Source organism: Capricornis sumatraensis, chromosome 15 (genome assembly GCF_032405125.1).
Source record: "Capricornis sumatraensis isolate serow.1 chromosome 15, serow.2, whole genome shotgun sequence".
NCBI classification, from domain to species: Eukaryota; Metazoa; Chordata; class Mammalia; order Artiodactyla; family Bovidae; genus Capricornis; species Capricornis sumatraensis.
The window spans coordinates 78,484,437-78,508,658 of record NC_091083.1 but is presented as its reverse complement, the minus strand read 5'-3'; the positions used below and the strand labels follow the sequence as shown (position 1 = coordinate 78,508,658).

The 24,222-nt window shown below is 49.9% G+C and overlaps 2 protein-coding genes across 4 annotated transcripts in view; both read left to right on the top strand.

The window, feature by feature from the left end:
- SLC13A3 (solute carrier family 13 member 3) overlaps positions 1–9,119 on the top strand; it is a 57,363-nt gene extending 48,244 nt beyond the window's left edge. For all 3 annotated transcript variants that reach the window (XM_068987114.1, XM_068987113.1, XM_068987112.1), the window contains 3 exons: positions 5,814–5,975; positions 7,401–7,538; positions 8,943–9,119. In XM_068987114.1, the coding sequence (XP_068843215.1) occupies positions 5,814–5,975; positions 7,401–7,538; positions 8,943–9,119 (477 nt within the window). The remainder of the gene's footprint in view (positions 1–5,813; positions 5,976–7,400; positions 7,539–8,942) is intronic.
- A 7,243-nt stretch (positions 9,120–16,362) lies between these two features.
- Positions 16,363–22,460, top strand: OCSTAMP (osteoclast stimulatory transmembrane protein). The gene is made up of 3 exons (XM_068986688.1): positions 16,363–16,406; positions 19,304–20,309; positions 22,095–22,460. The coding sequence occupies exons 1-3, from the start codon at positions 16,363–16,365 to the stop codon at positions 22,458–22,460; spliced, it is 1,416 nt and encodes a 471-aa protein (XP_068842789.1).
- The last annotated feature ends 1,762 nt before the right edge of the window (positions 22,461–24,222 follow it).

Sequence of the window (24,222 nt, the reverse complement as noted above, 5' to 3'; positions counted from 1 at the left end):
TTCGTGGAGTTGTTCTGAGGATTAATAAGTTAATGTTAGCAAAATACTGAGGAGAGTTCTCAGCATAGAATAAGCACTGTATTAAGTGTTTATTAAATTAAATAAGTAATATAAGCCCTGTTTGGTACTTTTATATATAGGAATTGTTTTTACTTGTACTTTGAAGAAAGCAAGGAGCAGAGACATTCATTAGGTTGCCCAATGCCACACAGCCGGTAGCAGTACAGTGGTTTGAAGGCTCAGGCATGTACATGAAGTCTTTTCTTCTTTTCCTTTAATCAAGTTCACTGGCTCTCTCCACTTAAGAATTCTATTTTTTTAGTATCAGTCTTCTGTAAAATATTTATTTTATTACTTTATTGATTTATTTCATTTGGCCGCACTGGGTTTTGGTTATGGCATGCAGGGTCTTTAGTTGCATCTTAACCGCAGGACCAGCAGGGAAGTCCCTACCTGAGAATTCTTATGTCGAGTTGTGCACACACGGCTGAGCCTACTGTCTTTATGAGGCCTTGAAAGAGATTTTTCAAGGGTTTTCTATGGAGATTTCAACCTGAAACATTTCAATTCTACCATAATATCCTCCTTTAAGATCTGCTCGTTCTGTATATCAGCGAAATCAGGAAGAAAGGACCTCATAGAAGTGAGAAAGGAGGAGAAAGAAGGGTCACCGTCCTGCCAGCTCCACCTTCCCCTCTCATGCTGCATCAGTGGCCTGAGGCACCTCTTGGCACCCTGGGGGCTGTAAGGAACAGTTTGACAACCACTACTCAAGGCAGTTTCTTGAGTGTGCCACCACTGCTGGTATCTCGTGACTGGATGCCACTAATGGCCAATGGCATGTTTGGGGCACTTACCTGGTACCCAAGCATTTTTATAAGAACTTTAGAGATTAGTTCCTTTTCTCCCAACCATAACCCCCTAAAGTGAAAGTTGTTCAGTCGTGTCCGACTCTTTGTGACCCCATGGACTGTACAGTTCATGGAATTCTGCAGGCCAGAATACTGAAGTGGGTAGCCTTTCCCTTCTCCAGGGGATCTTTCCCAACCCAGGAATCAAACCCAGGTCTCCCACATTGCAGGCGGATTCTTTACCAACTGAGCCACAAGGGAAGCCCAAATGTTGAAGAACAGCTGCCCAGTGTGGGGCTCGAACCCACAACGCTGGGATCAGGACTTCCACGCTCTACCAGCTGAACTAGCTGGGAGAGTCTGTAACCCCGCGGACAAGCACTACCACATCTCAATTTACAGATAAGGACCTGAGGCACAGAAAGGTTTAGTTACTTGCCGAGGAAGACGCAGCAGAATGGATGAAAGTGGGGGAACAAGTCTAATCTGATTCCAGAGCCCTTTCTCCTCACCTCCTGGGCATGCCGCCTCTGCCCTTGCAAGTTGCTGGTCCTGGAGTCCCTGGGAAAACCTTGTGGCTGTGTGTGTTACCATGGATTCCTAAGGGAACAGGATAGGGCAGGTGAAGCCCCTTGAGTCCCCCCGAGAGCCCCTGGTTGGGGGGAGTCTCCTCTCGCGAAGCTGCCAGACCTCCCTCCGGCTACGGAAAGTGAGCCAAGGCCCCTGAGTGGCTGTGGGGAGGTTGGCTGGAAGCCTGGCACCCAGAGGCCCAGCTACAGGGAAGCTCTTGGCTCCTCATTCATCCAAGTCATTAATATTCCCTCTCCCCAGCCCTTCTCCATTTAATTACACACACTGCTGTCGGTCTCTTTGCCAGAGCCGTGGCCTCTGAGAAAAACTAGTGGCCCCATTTTTCCCTGCAGGGTTCCCTGCACCAGAGGAGCAGCCAGGGTCTGGACTCTGCCATACACTATAATTTCTAGGTTATCAAACAGTGCTGGTGTGAAAGAAGAACCTTACTTTTTATAAGGTCTCTTCTAGGGAATTATCTTTAAGCATTTATTATTCATTCCTTGAAGATTACTTTTAAGTCATGGTGTAGGGACAAATAAAATAATTTATTTTATTTGTATCAAAATAGTATACTATATTCTAGAATCCACGGTGAAAGCTTAGTTTTGGATAAACAGCAAATTTTCTATTCAACACAAAAGAAATGCATACCTGTTCTCTGATAAAGCGAACTGTGTTAGTACCAAAAGATATTGCACTGATAAAAGGGCTGTGGTAGATGTACACTTGGCTAAGTGTTAGGGGTCTAACCCAACCCTGGCCTTGATCCCCTCCTAAGCCTGCAACTGCTTTATCTTTGTCAACAAAACGACCTACAAGTGGCGCCGCTGTAGCCTTATTGCTATATTGCCGCGTGGCACCACCAGGGGGCAGCATCGAGCACAATTTTACATCCGTTTTCCTGCTTTGGGGACTTAACGAAGGTGCATTGGATTCTGGGTTATTAAGGATACATTTGAAGCCTGGAGGGCAGAAGCGGGAGAGTATCATTCTGAAATACCCGCAAGTAGAGTAATTCCTGGAGAAGTCAGCAGAGAGAGAGCTTGGAGATAATTCTGCAGCATTGATGGCAGGTGGAGTGGCAAGAATACACAGAAGAACTGTACAAAAAAGATCTTCACGACCCAGATAATCACGATGGTATGATCACTCATCTAGAGCCAGACATCCTGGAATGTGAAGTCAAGTGGGCCTTAGAAAGCATCACTACGAGCAAAGCTAGTGGAGGTGATGGAATTCTAGTTGAGCTATTTCAAATCCTGAAAGATGATGCTGTGAAAGTGCTGCACTCAATATGCCAGCAAATTTGGAAAACTCAGCAGTGGCCACAGGACTGGAAAAGGTCAGTTTTCATTCTAATCCCAAAGAGAGGCAATGCCAAAGAATGCTCAAACTACCGCACAATTGCACTCATCTCACACGCTAGTAAAGTAATGCTCAAAATTCTCCAAGCCAGGCTTCAACAATATGTGAACTGTGAAATTCCTAATGTTCAAGCTGGTTTTAGAAAAGGCAGAGGAACCAGAGATCAAACTGCCAACATCTGCTGGATCATCGAAAAAGCAAGAGAGTTCCAGAAAAACATCAATTTCTGCTTTATTGACTATGTCAAAGCCTTTGATGATGTGGATCACAATGAACTGTGGAAAATTCTTCAAGAGATGGGAATACCAGACCACCTTACCTGCCTCTTGAGAAATCTGTATTCAGGTCAGGAAGTAACAGTTAGAACTGGACATGGAACAACAGACTGGTTTCAAATAGGAAAAGGAATATGTCAAGGCTGTATATTGTCACCCTGCTTATTTAACTTATATGCAGAATACATCATGAGAAACCCTGGACTGGAAGAAGCACAAGCTGGAATCAAGATTGCTGGGAGAAATAGCAATAACCTCAGATATGCAGATGACACCACCCTTATGGCAGAAAGTGAAGAGGAGCTAAAAAGCCTCTTGATGAAAGTGAAAGAGGAGAGTGAAAAAGTTGGCTTAAAGTTCAACATTCAGAAAACGAAGATCATGGCATCCGGTCCCATCACTCCATGGGAAATAGATGGGGAAACAGTGGAAACAGTGGCAGGCTTTATTTTGGGGGGCTCCAAAATCACTGCAGATGGTGACTGCAGCCATGAAATTGAAAGACACTTACTCCTTGGAAGAAAAGTTATGACCAACCTAGATAGTATATTCAAAAGCAGAGACATTACTTTGCCGACTAAGGTCCGTGTAGTCAAGGCTATGGTTTTTCCAGTGGTCATGTATGGATGTGAGAGTTGGACTGTGAAGATGACTGAGCGCTGAAGAATTGATGCTTTTGAACTGTGGTATTGGAAAAGACTCTTGCGAGTCCCTTGGACTGCAAGGAGATCCAACCAGTCCATTCTGAAGGAGATCAGCCCTGGGATTTCTTTGGAAGGAATGATGCTAAACCTGAAACTCCAGTACTTTGGCCACCTCATGCGAAGAGTTGACTCATTGGAAAAGACTCTGATGCTGGGAGGGATTGAGGGCAGGAGGAGAAGGGGATGACAGAGGATGAGATGGCTGGATAGCATCACTGAGTCGATGGACGTGAGTCTGAGTGAACTGCGGGAGTTGGTGATGAACAGGGAGGCCTTGGTGTGCTGCAATTCATGGGGTTGAAAGAGTCGGACACGACTGAGTGACTGAACTGACTGAACTGAACTCAGACGTACACTTGGCTAAGTGTTAGGGGTCTAACCCAACCCTGGCCTTGATCTGCTCCTAAGTCTGAAAGTGAAGTCACTCAGTTGTGTCCGACTCTTTGCCACCCCATGGACTGTAGCCTACCAGGCTCCTCAGTCCGTGGGATTTTCCAGGCAAGAGTACTGGAGTGGGTCGCCGTTTCCTTCTCCAGGAGATCTTCCCAACCCAGGGATCGAACCCAGGACTCCCGCATTGCAGGCAGACGCTTTACCATCTGAGCCACCAGCTGCTTTATCTTTGTCAACAAAACGACCTACAGGTGGCGCCGCTGTAGCCTTATTGCTATATTGCCGCGTGGCACCACCAGGGGGCAGCATCGAGCACAATTTTACATCCGTTTTCTTGCTTTGGGGACTTAACGAAGATGCATTGGATTCTGGGTTACTAAGGATACATTTGAAGCCTGGAGGGCGGAAACGGGAGAGTATCATTCTGAAATACCCGCAAGTAGAGTAATTCCTGGAGAAGTCAGCAGAGAGAGAGCTTGGAGATAATTCCGCAGCATTGATGGCAGGTGGAGTCTGGAGTCAGAGAGACGACAATCGACCTTGTGTTTACTGCCCTGGAGAGCTGTGGTCAGCTCTGGGCACTGGCCTTCATTAAGAGGTGCAGTGACAGTCTGGTGTGTCCACTGGAGAGTACGTGGTGACAGGGCGCTTTGCAGGAGAATGTTAGTATACTGACTCCGTGGCCCTGAATGCAAAACACATCTTAGTATTTTGGGGACACTGAGCAAGTCACAAAAACTTCGCCAAGTTAGGATTCCTTCTGTGTAACACAGGAAGGAATATTTACTTTGCTGAACGGTTAATGATTCTTATGCTAATGAGTAATGATACAAATAATAATGGTAGTGTTTGTGTACCATCATTGTAATAATTATCATAAATATCTTTATTGTTGGTAATCCTATTCATTGTGCTGGGCTTCCCTGGTGGCTTGGTGGTAAAGAATGTGCCAGCAGTGCAGGAGACATGGGTTCAATCCCTGAGTTGGCGAGGTCCCCTGGAGAAGAAAATGGCAACCTGCTCCAGTTTTCTTGCCTGGAGAGTCCCATGGACAGAGGAGCCTGGTGGGCTATAGTCTGGAGTTGCAAAGAGTCAGACATGACTTAGCAACTGAGCACTCACACATTCATTGTGTTGTATTTGACCTCTAGCTGATACATGTTTTCTATTATATATGATATATATTTCACATATATTATATATTTAATATGTACTGATACATAATAATTATAAAATTTAATAATGAATATTTTGTATAAATATGTTAACATTTTTGGAAGTGATAGCTAGCATTGGAGGAATGAGAAGATTTAACATGGAGGTTCCAGTGCCCCTCTCCCACTCAAATGAGGGCTACCCAAACCAAATGAACTATTGGGAGAACCACATGGATTATTTGAAGGATCCAGGGGTTTGGGCCCTGGGCCTGTGGAGTATGGAGTAGAGGGCAGCTCGGGAAGCAGAGAGGCTGATTGAATACGTGACCTCGGCCAGCTGGCCTGCCCTCTCTGAGCCTCAGCCAACCTGTATGTGAAAGAGTGTAGTTGTCACTCTTAGCCAGTCCTGACCCCCTCCCACGTGGCCCAGGCTCAGGGGTGGCAGGCGGCGGTAGGCTGGGTGTAAAGAGGTGCTCTTGCTTCCTCCCTCCGCAGGAGTCGGGGCTGTCGGCGTGGATCGGCGGGCAGCTGCACCCCCTGGAGAACGTGCCCCCGGTGCTGGCTGTACTGCTTATCACCGTGGTGGTCGCCTTCTTCACTGAGTTCGCCAGCAACACAGCCACGATCATCATCTTTCTGCCCGTCCTGGCAGAGCTGGTGAGGGTCCTTACAGGGTCCTGGGATGGGAGGGCAACATCCCCCCCAACACAGGTTCACCAGTCTCTTCCTTGATCCTTGGAGCTCTACGGGGGCCACAATTGTCATCATTCTTGTCCAAAATGCATAAAAGTGTCAGAACCATGATTTTTTTAATACTTTTTTTCTCTAAGAAATGCATAAACAGTAAATATTTTCAAAGCACACCAGAGGGCCTCCTTTGGGAAAAGCAACCCGTGGTGACATAAAGAGTTTTCTAGGAAAACAGAAATGACCAAATATGGACTAAGAAGAAGTAGAAAATCTGAGTAGACAGATAACAATACCAGAAATTCTAATGGTAGGCAATGCTCTAGCTTCCCTTTAAAGCAGAGTTTCTCAGCACTATGGACAGTTGGGGCTGGAGAATTCTGTTATGTGAAGCTCTGGATTGTAGGATGTTTAGCAGCATCCCTGCTCTCTACCTACTTGTTTGGACCATTTGAGAAGGACCAGGCAGAGGGCATGAGGTTTTAGAATTGTGATTCTCAATATGTGGTCCCAGCACATTTTCAAAATTCTCAAAATGTGGACCAGCAGCGTCAGCACCATCTGGGATCTTGTCAGAAATGCAAATTCTTGCCACCACCAGCCTCCCACCCGCCCCCAGCCGAAACAAACCCCACACATGCTGACTCAGCAACTCTGCGAGAGATGGGGCCACCAGCCCTCCAGGTGACTCTGATACGCACTCAAGGTGGAGAGGGAGAGTTCTAGAATAATTTCCCCTGCCCGTCCTCCCTGATAAACCTGCGCGGGACCTTGGAACGTTGCTGACCTAGGAGCGTTCTCCTGTCTCCCTCTGTGTGGTCCTCTTGTCTGTGTGTCTCTCCTTCGGCCTGCGTGTCTGTATTTCTGGCTGCACTTCTCTCCGTGCGCCTTTAAATTCACCTTCTCGTTTGTTTCGCTTGTTCTCTGTCCCTCCGGCGCATCCCTCTCCGGACATCTCTGGCTCTCTTCCGTCTCCCCATCTCTCGCCGAGCCCCTCGCTTCCCTCCCGTCTCCACCCCGCGTGTGTTTCTCTGTCTCTGTTTCGGCCTCGTCCACCTTGCGTGTGTCTCTCTGTCTGTCTCTGTTTCGGCCTCGTCCACCCCGCGTGTGTCTCTCGGTCTCTGTTTCGGCCTCGTCCACCCCGCGTGTGTCTCTCGGTCTCTGTTTCGGCCTCGTCCACCCCGCGTGTGTCTCTCGGTCTCTGTTTCGGCCTCGTCCACCCCGCGTGTGTCTCTCGGTCTCTGTTTCGGCCTCGTCCACCCCGCGTGTGTCTCTCGGTCTCTGTTTCGGCCTCGTCCACCCCGCGTGTGTCTCTCTGTCTCTGTTTCGGTCTCGTCCACCTCGCGTGTGTTTCTCTGTCTCTGTTTCGGCCTCGTCCCTGACCGCCGGGCCCAGGCCATCCGTCTGCGGGTGCACCCCCTGTACCTGATGATCCCGGGCACCGTCGGCTGCTCCTACGCCTTCATGCTCCCAGTCTCGACGCCCCCCAACTCAATCGCCTTCGCCTCCGGACACTTGCTGGTCAAAGACATGGTGAGTGCAGGCGTATTCCAGCAGAGGCCCCGAGCAGTGGGTGGACCAGGGGCGGTCCCTTGGGTGGACCAGGGGCGGGCAAGGGACCGAGGCAGAATTCCCGCTCTCCCCTGCTCCCCAATTCCAGAACAGGTCATTCTGAGTGGGACCAGAATTGATACTTCTAGCAAACACTGTGGGATGATTGCTTAGGTGATTTCAGGAAGTGCTGACTCGGCCGCTGCTTTCCAAAGTTTGCCTCGGAGATGAGGGCCTTCCCCTCTCTTTGGGCCACCCCCTCCCAACCCCCACCGTCTTCTGACTTGTTTGGCCAAGTGCTCCGGGCTGGGCAGCATCTCTAGGGGAGACGGAACAGCTGACCACACCAGGGACATAGGGGTGCACGTCATTGCCCGGTCACCTGGAGAGGAGACAGAAGCCAAGGACGGTGGTGGGTGGAATCCCAGTTTTTAGCAAGGCTCTCCTCCAAGCTGAGCCTCTTCCTCGGCCTGCTTCCTACTGCCCTTCTCCCTCCACTGGCTGCCTCGGATGATTGCACCGCGCAGTTCAGGGGCTGCAGAGAGAGGGGTCTGCTCAATGTTCTTAGCCGATGTAGGGTCTCCAGGCACGGAGACCCAAGCAGGACAAAGGGAGAGAAAACAAGAGTGAGTGGCAGGAAGAGCTGACAGAGCAAAGAGGCAGCAGGGACCTGGGGAGACAGACATTCATTCCTTCGTTGGTTCATTCATCTTACAAGTGTTTGCTGAGCACATTCCGTGTTCCAGGCGCGGGGGTGGTACCGGGTAGGGGAGACACAGGCCTGCCTCCAAGGAGACAGGAAATGCAAAGCAAGGGGGATTTTTTTTTTTTTTTACTTTATTTTACTTTACAATACTGTATTGGTTTTGCCATACATTGACATGAATCCACCACGGGTGTACATGCGTTCCCAAACATGAACTCCCCTCCCACCTCCCTCCCCATAACATCTCTCTGGGTCATCACCGTGCACCAGCCCCAAGGGGATGTTTAATGATCAAAGCAGGTTGTTTTCAAGTTGTGTGATGCTGGGTGAGCCACCTGCTCTGGGCCTCATTTTCCTCTTCTATAAAATGGGAATAATAATAAGAACAACCCTAAAAGGGTTGCTTTTGGGGTAAATGACATTGCTCTATGACAATTGTATGTCACAATGCCTGCCATCTAGAAACCACTGAACGAAAGGGGACATTTTCAGCTCCTTGAGGGTCAGCCTAGGGCGTGTAAAGATGGAAGGGTCTTGGGTATCAACCGTCCTGGGTTTGTGCTCCCCCTCCATCTCTCCCAGGTCTTCCATATTGGGTGAAAGACTTTCTGACTCTCAGTTTCCCCATCTGTATAATGGGCGTCGAGTAGAACCCTGCCTCACTCTGGGCTCCCTTGCAGGTGCGGACGGGACTCCTGATGAACCTGATGGGCGTCCTGCTGCTCAGCTTGGCCATGAATACTTGGGCACAGACCATCTTCCAGCTGGGCACCTTCCCAGACTGGGCCGACCTCCACTTAGCCAACGTCACAGCACTGCCATCCAGCTTGGCTAACGGCACATATCGGACCCTCTGAGCCCCCCTCAGGAACTCTCTTCGGGCTGGGGCCTCCCAGGGGTTTCGCCATCCTCTGCTGCTGGGACCCCACAGGCTGATCAAGCAATTCTTCTCTGTGATCCAGTACACAGCAAGCAAGGGTGACTTCCAGTGGTCTACTTGGGTCCACAGTCTTGTTATCTAGGATACCTACTCGTCTCCCACACAGTTCAGGGAGCCACTTCCTCCCAGTTCTGCTGCCTGAGAAACAAGCTCCTTTATCTCTGAGTTGATCTGTGGTTAGGATGCAAGAAAGCCCAGTTTCAGCAACAGTAAGCCAATCCGGAATGGCATTTGTCTTGAACAGCAGGGGCAGGAGATATCACTAGCATCCCTCACTGACAACGCAAGGTTCATCTGGAGAGAGCATCCTGCCTTTAGGGGTCACCTTCCTTCCAGAGACTGGGGCTGCCATGTCCCCGTCCAGCTGTTCCAGCTGTTCCCAGCTGGTGTGTGCTCTGCTTGGTGGGGGCCCTTTCTGTACCAGTTGTTTGAATATCGGCCTTGCTGATACCTAGAAGCCAGGTTTATTTTCAGTCCCCGGAGACGGGGGAGAGACCGATGACATCCTGAGGACATGGAGACTGAGCAGAGCCTCTTTGCTGTTTCTCTGGGCTCCCGAGCACACAAGGGGGGATTCTAGACCTTTCTACCCAAGCTTTTTCAGATTTTCCTGATTAGTCTGAATCAGTGTGGCCACAGTTCCAGGGTCAGGCCAAGTGTGGGCCGTTCCCCCCTAACAGGTGGCCCATGGCTCCTCCAGCCAGGCGCCTCCCACACGGGCCGCCTTCTTATTCCCAGAGCCGCTTTTTACCTCCCTGCCCCCATCCCAGGTGGTAACCGTGTGTGATTAGCAAGGGCCACGTTTTCCAGGGGAGAGAGAAAAGTCAAAAGAAAAATCAAGGCCGTGTAAAACGTCCAGTGTCTTAGGCAGGGAAACCCCGTAATCCTCTTCTACAGACAAGGATAATGTCCCCTGAGCTGGGGGCTGGTGGGGCCCGTCCTGAAGGATGTGCTCCTTCCATGTTTCAAGTGGGAACATCTCGGCACCCCCCCACCCCCGGGAACAGTGCAATTTGGACACGACAGGCACTCAGGAAATCTCTCTGCAATCAGCAGCCAGTCGTCAGCTCAGCTGAGGGCCCAGAAAGCTCACGGCCTGCCTTCCTCCGCCTCCTCCGGGGGATGCGGTTCCCCGAGCAGCTCCGCTGGGGAGCCGTACCCTGGGGACTATACTTGTTCTTGGAACAGTACGTGTGAGTCATGGACCTTTCCCTGGAAGTGGCAGGGAGGAGGAAGAAGAGGCTCCCGTCCTTCCTGTACGGGGTTCCTTCAGGATTTAGTCACAGTTACAGCCCACTGGGACTGGGGGGTGCCCTCCCATAGGAAGGGGTAGGGGAGAAGTTCATTCACAGAGAAACCCAAGGGGCTTATCACCAGATGAACAGTGATTTCAAATACTTCTGATTGAAAATGCTGTAAAATAAAGAATGTTAATCAACCCTGGGCCTGGAAATCATTTGCCTTGGTAGCCATTTTATGGCCGCAGAGCCCCACATTCTGGAACTTGGGGTGTCACAGAATCGACCTTATGTCCTCACTGCTCTCCCTTCTCCACTCCACTCCAGCCACACACTCCAGCTCTCCTGCCTCAGGGCCTTTGCACGTGCTGTTCCCGTTGCCTAGAACACTTTGCTCCCAAATCTATGCCTGTTTCCTCACTTTATGCAGGTCTCTGCTCAAATGTCACCTCCCCAGCGAGGCTTCCTTCACCATCGGGTCTAAATATTACCCCCATTACTTTTTAACCCCTTGCCCTGCTATAGTTTTCTTAGTATTTAGTCAGGATGCTGTATTATTTTCTTTTTTATTAATTTTCTCACCCTCTAGAATATAAACCTATGAGAATGCAAACTTTGTTTTGTTCGGTGCTGACGTCCAATACTTAGAACAGTTTCTGGCACATGGTAGGTACTCAGTAAATATTTGATAAATAAATCTATGCTAGAAATTATGACAAAACAATCTTACTCTTTGACCCAGGGTTTTTTCGGCTTATTTCTTTATTCATTTATTCTTCCTTTTATTCATCCAACATTATTTATTTATAACCTATTTTATGCTAGTTCACTGTCCCTAGCCACATAGAACGTATCCCTGGAGACAGGCAGTAGACAGGTAAACAAATAAGGTGACTCTGGGTCATAACATAGGCTGAGAAGAAAATGAACTGGCCAGTGTGACAAACCTACTCTGAGGCTATGTTAGCTGGGGTGGTCAGGGAGGGCTTCTCTGAGGAAGCAGCACAGGACCAAGGCCAGGAAGAGTCAGCCATGTGCTCACCTTACTGTGGGAGGAAGGGGGATGGCAGGGGTGGTACAGAGTCGTTAGAAATATACCAGTAACTCATCTGTAACTCACAAGAAACACCCAGAACTCCAAAGAGACAAAAACTTAGCAGGGCTTACCAGTGGTTACATAACAAATCAGCCCAAAGTTCAGGGCCTAAAAATGCCACACATTTCTGCATTTAGTCAGAGTTCAGCAGCATGGTTTTCTCTCTGCTGTACATGGTGTGGGTGGGGCCACTCCTCTGGGGGTTTTGCTGGAGCTGGAATGTCCATGGTGGCTTTGGACACCTCAAGGGTCATGTGGCTTCTCAGGAGCTCAGCCTGGACTGCTGTACATGACAGCGGACTTCTCAGAAGGCAAAAGCAGAAGCCACAAGGCCCCTTAAGGCCTGGGCTTGGGAGTCCAAAACATCAAGTGGTTAATGCATTCTATTGGTCAAAGCAGGTCACAAGGTTAGCCTGGTTCAACGGGAGGGAAATAACTTCGCTCCTTGATGGGAGGCGTGTCACCCACAAACAGGGGAGAAGATGGCTGGCCACCAACTTTGGAGGCCTTCCGTCACGGCACTCAAGAGAAAACTGAGTGAAAGATACAAATATGCCATTCTGAAAAGGGATGTGAAAGTGGCCAGCAGGTTTCTAAAGAGATGCTCAAATCGCTTGTGATCAGATGTGTGCGAGTTAAACCAAGACTCAATAATGCACCCATCAGACTAGCAAAAACTAGAGAAGTAGACAGTGAGTGATGGTGAAATGGGAAGACACAGAAACCCTCATGTTCTGTTGGCAAGACAGCGAACTATCATTGTCGTCCTGGCAAGCACCTTGGGAGTCATCAGGGAGAGCCACTATTGGCATTCCCTGTGGCCCATCCAATTCTTGGGCTTATATCGCAGCAGAATTACCACCTGGATCCCTGAAGAGAGAATATGGCAGGATATTCATGCCAGTGTTGTTTGAGGTACCACGGGGATGGAGGCCATCACTGGAGAATGGGGGGTTATTTCACACTGGGGAAACATGGCCACAGGTGGAAGTGATGAGATGCAGAGTGATAGAGAGGAGGAAATGGACAGATTTCAGCATCAAATGGAAGAGCAGAGTCATGTGGGCAGAGGAATGGAAACCCTGATGGGAAATGGAGGGGAGGGGAATAAAAATCATTGGGTAGAAGTTCAGTGAACTGCATTGGACACCTGGCTCCACCCACATCATCTGTATGACCTGAAGCAGATCCTTGTCTGTTTGGACTTTGGTTTCCCTCTCTGAGAGATGGGCATCATAGTCAGTGTCTCCAAAAGAGATTTACACATAAACTAGCTCATGTGAGGAGATTTTAGTAGAAGGTTTAGTTGCAAGGTGTGAGCAGATGGTCGCTTATGGAAACCACAAGAGAAAGCATGGACCCTGGTGGTGACGGGCGATAGGACCAGCCATGGAGAAGCACCTTCCAGCCCTGGGGCTCAAGGACAGATGCTGACCTGGAGCTGGAAACTTTAGTCCAGGGGCATATCCAGTCCTTGGTGACCCCATAGGGAGGTAGCCACCCTGGATCTCCCTCCTCCCCTTTCTCTCTCAGCTCTCCTGGGGCTCCCCAACCCAGCTGTATTGTTCGGGGTTCTCTGGAACCAACAAGATGCGTATATATGGAAAGAGTTTCAGTTCAAGTCTAAAGGGAGTCAGGGGGTATCAGTCTTTTGTTCCTTGCAGGCCTTCAACTGATTAGATGAGGCCCACCACACGAGATAGAGCAATCTGCTTTATTCAAACTCCATTGATTTAAATGTAAAATCTCATCTGGAAACACTTTCACAGAAAGACCTGGAATAATATTTGACCAAATATCTGGATACTGTGGCCCAACCAAGTTGACACATAAAATTTACCATCATACCAACAGAAGCCAGGATGCACGGGGATTCTTTGGTGGACCTCATCCAGGTCCTCAATACTTTTTTATATTGATTACATGTTGAAAGGATAATACTTGGGAGGTAGTAGGTTGGATAAAATATTTTATTAATTTCAGTTTTGTATGACTATTAGAAATCTTTTAATTATGTATGTGACTCACATCGTTTCTCTTGGCTAGCACGGCCGACTTGATAAGAATCTAGCCACCTCTCTACCTTCTCAAGCCAACGGGATGGATGGTGGCAACATACTATACCCACAAGCTGTAAAACTCAATGACTCTGATATTCTATGGACTTCTTTCTGATTATGATTCTAGATCTGAAGACTTACCACTTCCTCTTTCTGTTCTGTCTTATGGCTCTGAATCCTCTACTCAGAAATTCCCCTCAACAAAGTTCATTCTATTTTTGATGATTCAGACCCTCCTTCTGGATGTTGTGGGCCTGAACTCAGACCAGCACTTATATAGGCAGAATTGACTGCCTACATTTGCTGAAAAAAGCCAAAAATATCTTCTGCCCCTTCCCTCCCTTTGCTCCCATCCTCCCAGATTTTATGCATCCACTAGAGGCCCTGGAAAGATGACCAACATGCTTCTTAATCAATCAGCTCCTTGATGCCAGTGTGAGAACTAAGCAAATGACAGTGTCTTCCCAAGACTCTCCCTTCCAACCACCACAAGGATCTGAAGTTTCCTTTGTGATGAGGCCCAAGCCAGGGCTCTGGTCCAGTGGGCATCGCAGAGGCCTGTACAATCTGATCTGAGAAGCCTGGGGCTCACTCAGGCCAAGCTGTTAACCCAGGTTGAAAGGAACAGGCCTGGAAAGTTTATATATTGTTTACCGGACCCTGTACATACATTATCAGATTGAATTCTCAACCCTAAGAAGTAGTTACTAGTATTCTCTTCATAGCAGAATATATTAAAGTTCAGAGAGGGACAGTGTCTTTCCCAAGGACACACAGCACACTAAGAGGCACAGCTGGCATCTCAGTGCAGGTCTACGGCCTCCAGCCCAGAGCCCCTGCAGCAGAGAAACAGCAAGACAGCCCCCTGCACCAGTCTGCTGAGGTTTCCTGCAGAGCCTGTGGTCCAGTGACCCTCACACGGGCCCACAGACCTACCAAGATTGGCCTGCACATGGTCTTGCATTTTTTTTAAAAAGCTAGCTTTTAAATTGGGGGACTTTCCATAAAAATGGGAATGAGTGGCTTCTTTGGAAAAACAAGCCACTCTGGTAATGTTAGGCCTCATTTTCAAGGGGCTTCAACACTGTTCAGGGAGCAGAGTAGAAGCTATGCTTCTCGAAGGGTCTCCACGTGGCAGCTCACCGCTCTTTCCATCGGGCTCACCCTGCTCCTTGCCTTGCAGGTGCCTGCATTTCTTGCTCTTGATCTACTCTGGGTCCCCAGCTCTTGGCAGACTTGACGGTGGCCCGGCTTCCCAGGCTGTGATCCGGGCAGGATGTTCAGCCCTCTGAGGGCTGCAGGTGTCTCATCCCAATTGTGTGACTATGAGAATGTCACTTCCCTTATCTGAGCCGTGGGACGCCCTCCCTCAGGCCTGAGCAAGGGACCCAGCCGATGTCCTTAGAAGGGAAATGACAGGGAGTCTGGAATGTCACCTAGGTGTGCCCCCTGCACCAGTCTGTCCTGCAGGGTGGGGCGCTGGGGGCTCAGGAGAGGCCTCCTGGGGCAGATGGTCCTGCTGGCAGTGATGGGCACAGAGACCCTGGGTCGGCCCCCTGCACCAGTCTGTCCTGCAGGGTGGGGTGCTGGGGGCTCAGGAGAGGCCTCCTGGGGCAGATGGTCCTGCTGGCAGTGATGGGCACAGAGACCCTGGGTCGGGTGAGGGGCAGGGGAGGGGTGTCTGCTTTCCAGGGAGAGATTGGCTTTCAGAAAAGCCTGGAAGTGTACCCGCAGGGCAGTGACTGCAGTAGAGCCCCCACACAGGGAATTCATGTTGAGTGCCTGCTCTTGCCAGGGCCGGATGCATCCCAAGGTCAATGTGAATCTTGTGAATTCTTCCCTCCTCACCAGTAGGGCCCAGGGGCTGATCAGGAAATTCTGGAGCAAGACTACTGACTATAAACTGTGGCTCTAGCTATTAGTAGCTAAGTGGCTGGATTGAGGGACTTAAGTCTCTGGATCAATTTTCTGAACTGAAGAATGGAAATAACAGCATTGTTGGGAGAAGCAATTCTGTGGGCACGAACAGAAGCTACTTAGGAGTTTGCCTCATCCTTAGCAAGTGCTCAATAAATGCTAACTGTTCTTATAAGCACTCTCTGTTAAGAGGAGGAAACTGAGACAGAGAGGTGAGGTCACTTGCCCAAGGTCACACAGCTGGTTGGGTGGGGGTGGGGGGTGGCGGCGGGACAGAGCTGTGATTCAAAGCCAGGTCCACGTTGGAATAAAGACAGGAAGGGAGCTGAGAGAGGGTCCAGAGCCACTGACGGTCAGAAAGAATCATAGCAGAGGTCCAGTGGCCTCCTGTGGGTTTCCACCCGCTAAGAGCTAGGGACCAGGCTCCTCTGGGGGCACATAACTGTTCAGTGGGAGGGAAAGGAGAAGCTGAGCTGAGGTCTATCCCCAACACCACCACCAATGAGCTGCATTGCTCCCCTGAGCCTCAGTTTCCTCTTCTGTGAAATGGGACTAATTCTACCTTCCTGCTATCAGGTTTAGTAGTGTTGCTTGTAAAAGACCATTTCCCTCCTCCCATACCTTCCAGCAGCTCCTGCCGGCCAGAAGAGGATGAGGCAGCTTGCCCAACCCCCTGGGAGGTGGACCCAAGCAGGGCGGGACAAGGCCATCAGGAGCACTTCATTAAGGGCAGAAAAGCAGAAGTGACAGGATTTCCCAAGTCCTGGAGGACGCAATTCCCCCCACTTCCCCTCCACCTGCCATCGCTGCCTGAGCCCGCCTGCCCACATCTGCTGCTGTTCAGGAAACATGAGGCCCCCCAGGGGGACACTTGAACACCTCATCAGGACCAGGTAGGTCTGGGGACTTGGGACACTGGGGGCCACAAGCAAGAACACAGTCAACAAGCCTGATGGGTATGAGCCTAGGTCTCAAGCTCTGCTGTTCCCCGGTAGTGTGACCTTGGGGAAATCTTCACCTCTTTAAGTCTCACTTTCCTAAGCTGTGAAATGGGAGTAATAATAATGTCTGTGAGGCTGTTGTGAGAACTGAATGAGAAAATGCACACTTACTGCTTGCCATCGTGCTTGGCTCAGAGTAAACACCCAGTGAATGGCAGCTGACTCCTTATCCTTTACAACATTCAATGCACACCATGGTACACAATATGACTTAGAACTGGTTTTCCATTCCAATATCATTTAAATTATTAGCTATCATTTTAACAGCTATCATGTTCTGAATATGAATTATACAATAGAAAGCTTAGTCCCAAATTAAAATGCCATCAGGGGCTGGGAAGACTGTAATTCATCATCCCTATCCTCAAGTGGGTCCTCAACGCTGCCCAGCATGTATATAACTTCCCTAGTTCATTTACTCACTGACTCTCCTGGACAAAAAGTTTACACCTTCTTGTCCATCTTCAAATTTCCATCATCTCTTCCAGCATTCTCACCATCAATGCTGATCTGGCTTCCTGTTACCCTGAACAAACAGAAACAAACACGTAACAGTCTACAAATATTTACGGAGCACCCACTATACACCAGGCACTATTCTGGGTACTTGGCGTATATCAGTGATCAAGAGAGACCAAGTCCCTATACTGGTGAAATTGATGCTCTCATGATAGATCATGGCTGACGTGGTACTTGCTATGTGCCAGACACAAAACGACCCTGTGAGGTACCACTTCTGTTGTACCATTTTACAGATGAGAAAACTGAGGCTGGTAGAAAGAAACTTGCCCAAGGTCACACAGATGGTGAGTGGTGAAGTGGGGATTTGAACCCAAGCAGTCTGGAGGTCACACCCTTAACTATTGCTCTGTGTGGATCGGACGATGCTGACACGTGTGTACCACACCTTGCCTGTCCATTCATCGTCACCTGTACCCATTTTCTCTGCCATCCTACCTACTACTGAGGATGAAAGTCCCCTGCTCCTTTCTAAGACCAGCCCTAGCTTCCATGCCCTGCCACCCACTGAAGGATATTACTCCAGGGGTCCTCCCCTTCATCACTGTCTCCACTCTTGACTGGATCCTCCATCTACCAACATGCTGGACTTTCTCTAACTTAAATGAACTTGGTCCCATTTCCCACATCAGCTACTATACAATTTCTCAGCACCATTACTGCACAAATGACCTGGAACTGCTGTCTGCACTTATGTCTCACGTTCTTCTCTGTCCAGTCTCCCATGAGTCCACTCTAGCTAGGTTTTGGCCCAACATGCCTCCAAGCTGCCCTTGTCCACGTCACCAGTGACCTCCAGGTGGCTAAATCCAATGGTCATTGTTCAGCCCTCATCTTTCTTGACCCACCAGCAGCACTTGGCACATTGGATCACTCCCTTCTTCTTCAAACACTTCACTGACCTGGCTTCCCAAGCCCCACTTGGCCTGGTTCTCAGTCTCCTTCACTCTCAATCCCCTCCTCAGCTCCCAGCCCATGAACTCTGGAGTGCCACGAGGGTCTGTCCTTGGAGCTCTCTCCTTCCTGGCTACACGCGGTCTTAAAGAATTTCATCTTCCCCATCTTTAAAGACCATCTATCAGCCCATGACTCCCAACTTTCTATCTCCTGCCTGATCTCTCCTCTGAATTCCAGACTGTGTTTTCAATCACACACGGCAGTTCTGCCAAATGGCCAAACCGCTGTCTCAGTTTCCCCTCTGCCCCCTCCACTCAAGCCTGTTTCAACCCCAGGTTTCCCATCTCAGGAAACATCACCTCAGGGCTTTCAGCTGGTCAGGCACAAAACCTCCCTGTCACGCTGACTCCCCCGTTCTCTCTCTCCCACCCACAGCCAATCAGTCTGCCAGTCGTGTTGGTTTTTCCAACAAAACATATCCAGAACCCAGCTCTCCTTACTATTCCTCTGCTGTCACGCTTCAGAGGAAGCTCTATGAGGTCAGAAATTCTCCTCTGTTTTATTCATTCCTGTTTCTCCAAGGACTAGCACAATTGCTTAACAAATGTTTGTCAAATGAATAAATAAGAGTATAATAGAGGAGAAATTTTCCTCAGATCAGCTGGTCCACTCTCTCCATCCTCTAAATTATAGAGGAGACACTGAGGTCTATAAAGAAGGAATGTCCAGGGTCACATAATGAGCTGACCAAAACTATGAAGTCAAGTGAAATAGCACCTCTCCCTGGGACTCCCTTAATGGCTCAGATGGTAAAGAATCTGCCTGCAATGTGGGAGACCTGGGTTCGATCCCTGAGTCAGGAAGATCCCCTGGAGAAGGGAATGGCTCCCCACTTGAGTATTCTTGCCTGGAGAATTCCATAGACAGAGGAGCCTGGTGGGGCTATATACTCCAAGAGGTTGCAAAGAACTGGACACGACTGAGTGACTAACACACCCAGCACCTCTCCCTATTTCTCTCTTGTGCATTTTCTCTTTCATCTGTGCTTCTCTCTCCATGACTCTTTCAGACCCCTGTACCAGTTGCCCTCACAAGGCATAAACAGCCCTGATACACATCCTCAGTAATCTGGGTTCTTTCCCTCATAACTCAGTGAGAATAGTCCTGGGAAGGCTCTGATTGGCTCAGCTTGGGTCATGTGGGTTTGGGATGGGTTACTCTGATTGGCCCACCAATTGGGAGGTGTGCCCACCTCTGTAGCTAAGCGGGGGGAGCCTGTTAACAGTTGAAGAGTTTTTAGGACAGGACCCCTGGGGAAACAGGCAACCCTCCAACCCTCCTGATAGAGGTTCCCCCGATTTACTTTTGTGCAGGTGGAGATACTGGTACCTGGGGCTCCGCAAGGCCCTTGCCCTGCTGCAGGCCACCTGGATTGCCTACTCCCAGCCCGTCCCAGCCAGCTGTGGCCAGCTGCTGACCCAGGTCCTCCTGTGTGGTGCCCTGGCCCTTGCTGCCGCGAGTCTGACCTACTGCTGGCTGGCGTCCTCGCTGCTTTATCCTCTCGGGCCCTCGGCCGTGGTGGCCACTGTCTGCGGCCTCCTGGCCTTCCTGGGGCTGGTCCTGGTGCCCCCCGCCCGCTGCCTGTTTGCGCTCAGTGTGCCCACGCTGGGCACAGAGCAAGGCCGCCGGCTTCTCCTGTCCTGGAGCACCGCCACACTGACCGTCGCCGTGGTGCCCAATGTCCTGGCCAACCTGCGTGCCGCTGGGCAGGTGCTGAGGTGCGTCACGGAGGGCTCCTTGGAGAGTCTGCTCAACACCACTCACTGGCTGCAGACAGGATCGCAGGCCCTGAGCCGTGACGGCCAGGCGGGCAGCCAAGGCCTGACGCTCCAGGCCCAGGGCGACAGCGCCGCCGCCTTCCGGCTCCACGTGCTCAGGGTCACCCGGCAGGTCCTGGAGGACTTCTCTGGCCTGGAGTCCTCGGCCCGGGTGGTAGCACTGGGGACCCAGAGGGTGGTCACTGGGCTCTTTATGCTGGGCCTCCTGCTGGACTCAGCCTGGTACCTCCACCGCTACCTGACCGACCTGCGGTTTGATAACATCTATGCCACCCGGCAGCTGACTCAGCGGCTGGCAGAGGTCGGGGCCACCCATCTGACGGCCTCCCCTCCAGCCTGGCTGCTCTGGGCAGCCCGGCCGAGGCTGTCCCAGGCAGAACTGCTGAGCTGTCTGGTGAGGCTGGGGCTGTTCACCCTGCTCCTGGTGGCCATGGCGGTGACGGTGGCCCTGGACCACGTGGCCTTCCTCCTGGCGCAGGCAGCCGTGGGCTGGGCTCGGGAGCTGCCCGCTATGCCCGTCACGCTCACCGTCAAGTACGATGTAAGTGCTGTGACCGGAAGGTGTAAACAGAGTCATTTCCTTGAGGCAAATGATTGCTGCTGTTGTTTAGTCGTTCAGTCGTGTCAGACTGTTTGCAACCCTGTGGACTGTAGCCCACCAGGCTCCTCTGTCCATGGGATTCTCCAGGCAAGAATACTGGACTGGGTTTCCATTTCCTTCTCCAGGGGATCTTCCTGACCGAGGGATCGAACCTGCATCTTCTGCACTGCAGACAGACTCTTTACAGTCTGAGCCATCAGGGAAGCCTAAGGGAAAGGATAGGGTTTGTTAAACCCTTGACTCATAATGGAGTTTTACTTGCCTGCAAGTCTTTGTCCTTGGATAAGCATGAGATCCAGAGGCTTTGGCAGATGAACGCATTTAATTCTCAGGACAGACTAAGGCAGTGGGTTCTGTTTTCACCCTTTATCACTCTGGATACTGATACCCAGAGACATTTACAATAACTTGCCCCCCAAAGTCACTCTTCACGTGTGACAGCATGTCCCAGCCTCATTTTTCTCATGTGTACAAACTGGATCAATCCTCCTCACCCTACAAGATGACCATGAGCCTTAAAAAGTGGTAGTCTCTAGAAGTATCTAGTAGGCTCCATGCCACATAGGAGATGTTTAATAAATAGTGGCTGTTATTAACAGCTCACATCTATATATAATAGACTAGAGGTGACCTTACCAATGGTCAAGATCAGGAGTCCACCAACAAGAGCCACAGGCCAATTCTGCCAGCTTGCAGTGTTTGTAAATTGAGTTTTATTGGGCTCAAATTAGCCATGTCCATGTATTGTCTATGCCTGTTCTATGAAGCTGAATATTTGCAAGAGGGATTGTATGACCTTCCAACCCTGAAATATTTACTATTTTAATAGTGATATATAAAATACCATCTATTTACTACTGGAAAAATTTACTATCTCATCTAGTTTTGTGATTTTTAATCTTCTTTGGCCACAAATCTTCTTTTTAATGGTGAGATCTCACACAGAAATCCACTGTGTAAAACATGCCAAAGTATCAGACTCTGAGCTAATAATATTAGTAGTTAATATTTATTGAATACTTATTCTGGCTTCCCAGGCGGCGCTAGTGGTAAAGAACCCACCTGCCAATGCAGGAAACATAAGAGATGTGTGTTTGATCCCTGGGTTGGGAAGATCCCCTGGAGGAGGGCATGGCAACCCACTCCAGTATTCTTGCCTGGAAAATTCCGTGGACAGAGGACCCTGGTGGTCTACAGTCCATGGGGTCACAAAAGAATCAGACATGACTGAGCATGTACAGACATAGTAATAGAAGCAGGACATTGGGACCCACTCTGGCTGGGACCGATCCCTCGGTGGGTTGCATGTAACTCTCAGTGTGACCTTAGGTTCCCATCTTTTAAATGAGGCTCTTAATAGAATCAACCTCATACAACTGTGTTTATTTGATGGATTAGAATCTCTGAAGTATGCACTAAAGGCTCAAAGGAGAGAAAAATGCCCATAGGCATGAATTGGCTTTCTCTAAAGCATTCTCTGCAAAGAGAATAATAATAATAACAACATAGCATTTGTCTGGTGCTTTTCATTCAGCAAAAAGCCTGTTTCTGATTCCTGATCTCATTCGGCCTTCCTCAAGCCCAGGAAGTAGGAGTTACTTCTGCGCCCAGTTTGCAGACACACAGGCAGGGAAAGTTGGACCCGTCCAGCCCCAGAAGCATCTGTTTGTCGGGGAGGGAATGGCCGGGGTGTCTGCTGACTTGACCTTTCCCTCCTTTCTGAAGGCTAAGTACACCGTCCTGGGATTCATCCCCTTCCTCTTCAATCAGCCGCCTCCAGAAAACCCTTACCTCTCTGCCCACAACTCTTTCCAGTGGGAGCTGCGCTTCACTGCCCCTGGCTGCCCGCTGCTGCCCGCCCAGCGCCCGCACATGGCCGCGCTCCTGGCTGCAGGTGCCCTGCAGCTCGTGGCTTGCTCCATGGTCCTCCTGGAGACCTATGCCCGCCGCTTGCGGCACAGCATCGCTGCCTCCTTCTTCAGGACCCAGGAGGCCAGGAGGGTCCGCCACCTTCATGCCCGCCTCCAGCGAAGATATGACAGGCACCGAGGCCAGCCAGCACAGCCACAAGACGCTTCCTCCTGCTCCTGACCCCCAGGCCGGCAGCAAGCGCCCAGCACAGGTAGACAGACCTGCGGGACGCCTGGAAGGACACGGAGCAGTGAGACTGAGGGGAAAGAGCTTTGGCGTTGCCCAGACCTGAGTTGTAACCTTGGTCCCTCTGCTGCCTCCCTGTGTAACCTTGGGTAGATTGCTTCCCGTCTCTGAGCTTTGGTTTCTGTATCTGAATAAGGACTGCATAATGGCACCCCACTCCAGTACTCGCCTGGAAAATCCCATGGACGGAGGAGCCTGGTAGGCTGCAGTCCATGAGGTCGCGGAGAGTTGGACGTGACTCAGTGACTTCACTTTCACTTTTCACTTTCATGCATTGGAGAAGGAAATGGCAACCCACTCCAGTGTTCTTGCCTGGAGAATCCCAGGGACGGGGGAGCCTGGTGGGCTGATGTCTATGGGGTCACACAGAGTCGGACACGTCTGAAGAGACTTAGCAGCAGCAGCAACAACAATTAATGCGGCCTGCTTTGCTCATGGAAACGTAGTAAGGATGGGATGAGACGGTGGGCAGCCAAGGCCTGGATAAACAGAAAAGGATGATACACGGTGCAGACAGGCTTCCTCTGGGCAAGTCGGGGGGCTTCCGTCCAGGCTGCCCGCTGCATTGGCTGCTGTCCCCCGTAGCTGGAGACTTTGCACCCTCATTGTGTCTGAAATTCCCCCTGGAACTTATCCATATGTTCCTGAATCCTCTGGACTTATTTATAGTCATTAAAATTTTCTCGGTTTTATAAATATATTTTATTTATTAAATTCTAAATTTGATTGTTATTCCTTTCCTTCCAGTTCCTTCAGGGGTTTCCAAACTAGGGTTGCCAAGTTTTGCAAATAAATGTACATGATACCTGGTTCAATTTGAATTTCAGATAAACACCAATACAGGTTTTGTATAAGTACATCCTGCAGATACTTACATGAGACCCATATTTGTTGTTTATCTGAAATTCAAATTGATGGATAATTGTAGTTTATGGCCACTTCATCCCTATCGAAATTATAATACTGTTGCAACTCCTTACCCTGTGGGCTTGGTACTCCCTGTCTTTCCCTGTAGGTCATTTTCTGCCCTTCTCTCACTGCTCTCTTTCCCAGGCATCTGACCTTTAGTGATTCTGTCACTCCCTTGACCTCTGACCTCTGGTTGGGCTCAGCCAACAGTATACGCTGGCAGGAGGTCTAACGTGGGAGCGGGGACAGAGGTCAGGATGTTAGTCTGGGAGACCTCCTGGCAGAGACCCGTGTTCCCGCTCTGCGTGACCCCTGCCCTGTGGCTGCAATCCCTGCTGCATTTCCTGGTACCAGTCTACCAGGTACAGGTCTTTGGGGGTGTCCCCATCCTTCCCTTCACCAAGTCCCCACCTCTGTGTCTTCATTAAACTCTCCTAAGTTATCCCTTTGAGATCTCTTTCCTGCCAGTGTTACAAATTCTTGACCGAGTCAGCCTCTCCCTCGCTTGCATGGACTTAAGCTCCCCAGAGGCTGGTTTGCACCTCAAGGTGATGTTCTTGCTATTCCCACATCCTAGAACTTGCTTCAATCGAGGCCAGCTTCTTTGCATCATTGGGACATTAGCTTAAGTATCACCTCCTCAGAGAAGACTTCCCTGACTACTCTACCTAAAATTGTCCCATCCCACCGAGTTCTCCTCTATCGCAGGAGTCAGCAAGCTCCAATCTGTGGGCCAGATCAGGTTTGTTTCCATGAATAGGTTTTATTGGACTTTTGATACACTTAT